General features: G+C 47.6%; 1 protein-coding gene across 1 annotated transcript in view; it reads left to right on the top strand.

Annotated features, from left to right (window-relative positions):
• The first annotated feature begins 274 nt into the window (after window positions 1–274).
• Window positions 275–6165, top strand: part of fzd9b (frizzled class receptor 9b) — a 48969-nt gene continuing 43078 nt past the window's right edge. Inside the window, exon 1 of the mRNA XM_043718708.1 lies at window positions 275–2120. Within this exon, the coding sequence (XP_043574643.1) occupies window positions 362–2110 (1749 nt within the window). The 5' untranslated portion in view covers window positions 275–361 and the 3' untranslated portion in view covers window positions 2111–2120. The remainder of the gene's footprint in view (window positions 2121–6165) is intronic.

Genomic DNA, 6165 nt, shown 5'->3' with positions numbered 1-6165 from the left:
CGGGAAACAAATCAAAACTTTTGTCCTTTTTGTTCCATTTGCACCGGCTTTGAGGATTTGGATGTGAGCGCGGTGCAGCCTCGAACTCACATTGTGCAAGCGCTGGAGGTGTCGAGGAGGAGGGGGGACCTGGTGCTGGAAACACTCACTGGAAAGTCTGAGCAGCGCCTGGCTTGCAAAGTCTTCAATGAGTCGGAGAAAGGATTGAAAGGGGCCCGTGTGTTAGCAGAGTGCAAGTGTCCCCCCCCCCCCCCAACTCCTGCTGCTGCTGCTGCTGCTGTTCACCCCCTCCCAGTCTGAGCTGAGGCAGGGAGCTCCATGTGAGTCAGCACCACTCTCTGCTCACCCACCCACCCACAGAATGGGACACTTGGCCCTCCGCCTCCTCCTGACCACCCTTTGCCAGTCCCTGCTGCCCAGTGGCTCCTGGGGCATCGGCTCCATTGACCACGAGAGAGGAAGGGAGGCCAAATGCCAGCCCATCGAGATCCCCATGTGCCTGGGAATTGGCTACAACATGACCCGGATGCCCAACTACATGGGGCACCAGAACCAGCAGGAGGCAGCCATCAAGCTGCACGAGTTTGCCCCCCTGGTGGAGTACGGATGCCACGTCCACCTCAGGCTCTTCCTGTGCTCCCTGTATGCCCCCATGTGCACCAGCCAGGTCTCCACCTCCATCCCAGCCTGCAGACCCATGTGTGAGCAGGCACGCCAACGCTGTGCCCCCATCATGGCCCAGTTCAACTTTGGCTGGCCCGAGTCTCTGGATTGCAGCAAACTGCCCACCAGGAATGATCCCAACGCTCTGTGCATGGAGGCACCTGAGAATGCCACCGGTGAGCCACAGAAAGGCCAGGGCATGCTGCCCGTGGCCCCTCGGGCCAGGATCCCAGGACCAGCTGAGGGCAGGAACCAGGGTCCACTTGGCTCCTGTGCCAACCCTGACAAGTTCCAGTACGTGGAGAAGAGCCTGTCCTGTGCCCCGAAGTGCTCCCCAGGGGTGGATGTCTACTGGTCCAAGGGCGATAAAGACTTTGCCTTTGTCTGGATGGCCGTCTGGTCCACACTGTGCTTCATCTCCACAGCGTTCACTGTGCTAACCTTCCTGCTGGATCCTCATCGCTTCCAGTATCCCGAGAGACCCATCATTTTCCTGTCCATGTGCTACAACGTCTACTGCGTGGCGTTCATCATCCGCTCAGTGGCCGGGGCTGAGAACATCGCTTGTGACCGGGAGAACGGTGAGCTGTACGTCATTCAAGAGGGCTTAGAGAGTACAGGCTGTACCATCGTCTTTCTCATCCTGTACTACTTCGGCATGGCCAGCTCCCTTTGGTGGGTCATCCTGACCTTAACCTGGTTCCTGGCAGCGGGTAAGAAGTGGGGCCATGAGGCCATCGAAGCGCACAGCAGCTATTTCCATATGGCAGCCTGGGGGGTGCCAGCCATGAAGACCATCATCATCCTGACCATGAGGAAGGTGGCCGGCGATGAGTTGACCGGCCTGTGTTATGTCGGCAGTATGGATGTCAGTGCTCTCACTGGCTTTGTCCTTATCCCTCTGTCCTGTTACTTGGTGATAGGGACCTCCTTCATTCTAACTGGCTTCGTGGCTCTCTTTCACATCCGCAGGATCATGAAGACAGGTGGCACTAACACGGAAAAGCTGGAGAAGTTAATGGTGAAGATCGGGGTCTTCTCCATACTGTACACTGTCCCGGCCACGTGCGTTATTGTCTGCTATTTCTACGAGAGGTTGAACATGGAATACTGGAAGGTACTTGCCTCTGAGCAGCCTTGTCTGGCCTATCCAGGGAGACGGATTCTGGACTGCACCTTGGACATCTCAGTGCCCACCGTCGCTGTCTTCATGTTGAAGATCTTCATGTCCCTGGTGGTGGGCATCACCAGCGGGATATGGGTCTGGAGCTCCAAGACCCTGCAGACTTGGCAGAGCTTGTGCAGCAGAAAACTGTCAGTGAGGACTCGAGGGAAGCCCTGCAGTGGGGTCAGCTGCTCTGCCAGCCACTGCCACTACAAGGCGCCATCTGTCATGGTGCACATGAGCAAAACGGACCCTTACCTGGACAATCCAACCCATGTGTAACTAACACCAGGTAAAAACACCAGCTGTATTCAACACCGAGTTAGTACGAGGCTCAGGGACCAACCCCTTGGCCACGTTATTTACTAATTCTAATAGCCACATTACTGATGCCTCTTAACCTATGGGATTTCTTTCAGAATTCTTGTAAAATCCATGTAAAGGTTTAAGATAACTCCCATTATAAGACCTGTTGATGTGTGGAATACTGAGGGGTATAGACAGCCGGAAAGTGGATAATCTCTTCCTAACATCACCAAGAATACGGCATCTATAGCACAGAACACATGGGTGGAAGAGTTTTGAATCATTTTGAGCTGAAAATGGAATTTTTTCTGTTTAAGCACAGAGTGCTTCTGAATGTCACTGTGCCAAGCCTGTAGAAGGGAAAATGTTATCAATCTCTCCTTGCAGTCAGGCAGCTTGGAACAGTCTCATTTTCAAAGCCTTGCAGCCAAATTGTGGAGGTGTACAGTCTCGAAGAGTGTTACAAAATGGACTAAACGTTGATCTTGTTTTAAATCTTCATTTTTACTCCTAAGGTACACGTTTTTACATTAATTTCTCAGTCATTCCCAAAGATGCTTTGTTAGTTGTTGTAAAAAAAACAGATCGCAGATGTTTTACCACAAGATTTTCTTAGATTTAACTGAAAGATTCTTTAAAGGGCAGTTTAAAGCAATGAGAAGCAGGAGACCCCAGACTGAGCTGTTGGTCTGTGCTGGTAGGCGGGGTGGACAGAGCTTGCACTTTGCTTCAGCTCCCCTGTAAATGTGGGAACCAGCAGGAGCTGTTATCCAATGGTTGCTGTTGGAACTGCGACTGTTGTATTGCAGAAGAAGTGGGGTCTGCTCTGTGTTTCAGTGACTTGCTGAATCTTTGTCAGTGGACAATGAGGGTAGCAGGGAGTTGGCCATAAGGAGTGGCTGTTTGCCCAGTGAACTGGTGGGAGCTCACTCGACCCACTAGTGCAAAGTACCACAGGGTCAGTTAATTCCTTCTGGCGAGAAGGACAGATAATTAACACACACACACAAAAAGAAAACAAGTCCTAAACCAATCTGAGAACTATATGATCTTTTAACTGATTCTCTGAAACAGCTGACACTCTCTCCAACGTGAAATATCCAGTTTTAAAATGTTTCTTTCCCTTACATTTAATACTTTCCATATAAACACTTCATTCTTCCAACAAAAACATTTCTAACTTGTAATTCACATTTCAGCACAAAGGTCTTTTTATTTCTCAGTTTCTGTCCCAGAATATTTCTTTTAAAAAATATTTAACCCTCTCAGGCATAGAAGATAAAAATTACTCTCCAAGTGCCAGAGAAATCCAGGTGTTCTTGATAACTACTGGTCAGTGACTGATCTGTTAAAATGTTTCTGCAGAGTGCAGATAAAGTTAGCAAGGCAGACTCTGCATCAGCACAGTCCTTAACTACTGAAAGTCCATTATCTACTGATTCCTTTAATGAAGTCTTCTTTAGCTCATGTTCCAGTCAGGAAAATATCCCCTCAAGTTATTCCATCTTGCATTGTGTGTCGCATTGTCTGAACCCACTACCCTCCCATTCTATTAGTTCTCACTCTGCATTGAGAGAATGCCCCAAACTTGATTTATCCTCTAAGCTGATTTAGTAAATCTCAGCCTAAGTTAGAATGGTGGAATACAGTCATCACAGCACTCTAGGAGGCTGTTTGGCCCATTGAGTTCATGTTAGCTTTCAAAGCAACAATCCAGTCTGTGCTTCCATCATCGTGTACTGATATAGCCCTGAAAGGTTCTTTTGTTCAACATCCTTGAACCAAACGATCTATTTCTGTGCTGTATGACTCTACCCCGTTCCCATTTGAAATCGTTGATCACCTCCTGAAGTTTCTTGGCTGTTACAACTGCCTGTGTAAAGAAAAAAGTTATTTCTCACACACTCCCCAATTCCTTTTATGTCCAAAACCTTAAACCTGTGTCCCTTTGTCTTTACTAATGACAACAGCTAATAATTCATTGGGCTTCATTTGCTCAGAATAGACAGGGTAAACTTGCCAGCTATCATAGTCACTGTCTCCACTTAGTGTCCAGCCACTTGCATTGGAAAATTTGGGGTGTGCAGCTGGGGATGAATTCACATTCAGTCATGATGCCTATCACAGGCGAATATTTTACTGTTCTTCACTGTCTAGCCTTACCTATGGCTATTTGAAAGCATAGGACATACTGCTGAGGAGTCATACTTTAACTCCAAAGAGACAAAAGGGAGAAACATCGGTGAGAATTACTTTTAAAAGTGTCAATTTCAAGGGGACTTCTTATAAATACGTTTCTTTTTTGAAAGTGCTCCCAACCTTCATGTGGCACCTTTTCTCCCAATCGCAGCTGTCACTTCAGTCGCTGTAGCTAGTGAAGGGTTAATGTGAGACCTCCTTTGTGTTATCGAGAGATGAATCATGTTGTGACACCTGTTTACTGGGAGTTGGGGGTTTACCAGCAGGTAGCAATGCCACGGGATCTTGTGATACAGTCCAGATAGCTCGCACCCCTGCTCCCCCACCCGATCCTCCACAGTAACATGATAGGGGAGGGGGCTGGGTGTATCAATTGGTAATGGACAATGCTCCTCCCTTGGCTGGGATCATTACTCAAATGGAAAGTGATGGAACTATCAGCCTTAAATTGCACCCTAATCCCCACCCCATCCCTGTGCTTCTGTTGTGCAATATAATTTGTAGGGAATGGGAGAGAGAGAGAGAGAGCTCCATCCCTTTCTATTATTACGGAGGAACCTCGAATATCTGGCATTCGTTTATCCAAATATCGCATTATCCGACAAGATCGCAAGGTCCTGATGCTTGGCTACATAATGTTATCCGGCATTCGATTATCCCAACAAAATACTTCCCTGCCCGTGTCCTTCGGATAATCGAGGTTCCTCTGTATATGTGTAAATATCTTGTTGCATTTTGTTTCCTTTGACAGTTGTATATCTGCTTTGAATGTTTGTTGTAATCTTTTTGTGGTGACTCTGAATTGACTGACCAGCTCCTTCCTGCAGTGCTGGAGATGAACTGAGTGAGGGGTGCAGGCGAGCTGGGGGGAAGGGGTGGAGTTGTCGGATTGTTTGAGGAGTGTCACTGCATCACATTGTGAGGTCACCCTGAGGCTCAGTATGTGCTGCAGTTGGCCCAAGACATTGTCCGGGTCAAACTCTACACAAGAACTGTGTGGGGCTCCTGGATGTGGGGAAAGGAGGAGGGCGTAGGGGTAGGCATCACTAGGATCAGCCACCTTTCATCATTTTCCAACTCTAAAGGAAGTGGAGCCCACCTGTCTAAGCTCTTACTGCACCAGCAATGGCAACAGATACTATCGAAACATAACCTCACCATCATGGTTCTTATTTCAAACTCTGCACTGAGTCTGTTTGAATTACCCACCCTCCCTGCTCATACGTGATATTGCTGTCCCTTTTTATCAGGTAATGAACAACTTTGTTTTAAGAAGTGCAAAAAATCAACAATATCCCTTTGATCAATCCATCCTTTGGCAATGCTCACCTAAAAGGCCAAAAGCATAAGTTACACTTCTCAAAAAAAAGTCTTTGGAAAGCTCCCTCCCCATTTTAGTGTTATGTATCTGCTCCAGGGATGGTCATGTTATGGTGAATATCACATCATTGTTTTTTTGGGGACACCCTGCAACACAGAGGCTGCACCATTGCACTGTGCCACACATTCAGCGCTTTCAAACATAACGGGCTCACCGTGCACTCCTACACACCCAAGGAGTCAGCTAAGTGTGGCTCTTTACCCCAGATAGAGATTTCAGGAAAGCACGAGGAAAGACGTCAGGATTTATTGTTGATAAGGTCATAGGTTGGAAGAACAAGGGAGCAGGTACAAGAATAGAAATTGGGCAACTTGTACATTAAAAAAATTCCCCTCAAAGTCATGGTTACTTTCAAACCCTCGCTAATGTATTGACGCTTAACTCCTGTCACACTTCTCTGCTCACATCTTCCTCCTTGTACTTCCTTTGTAAGATCCCAAAAACAGCAGCA

Source organism: Chiloscyllium plagiosum, chromosome 28 (assembly GCF_004010195.1).
Source record: "Chiloscyllium plagiosum isolate BGI_BamShark_2017 chromosome 28, ASM401019v2, whole genome shotgun sequence".
NCBI lineage: Eukaryota > Metazoa > Chordata > Chondrichthyes > Orectolobiformes > Hemiscylliidae > Chiloscyllium > Chiloscyllium plagiosum.
This window is presented reverse-complemented; position numbering and strand designations above follow the sequence as displayed.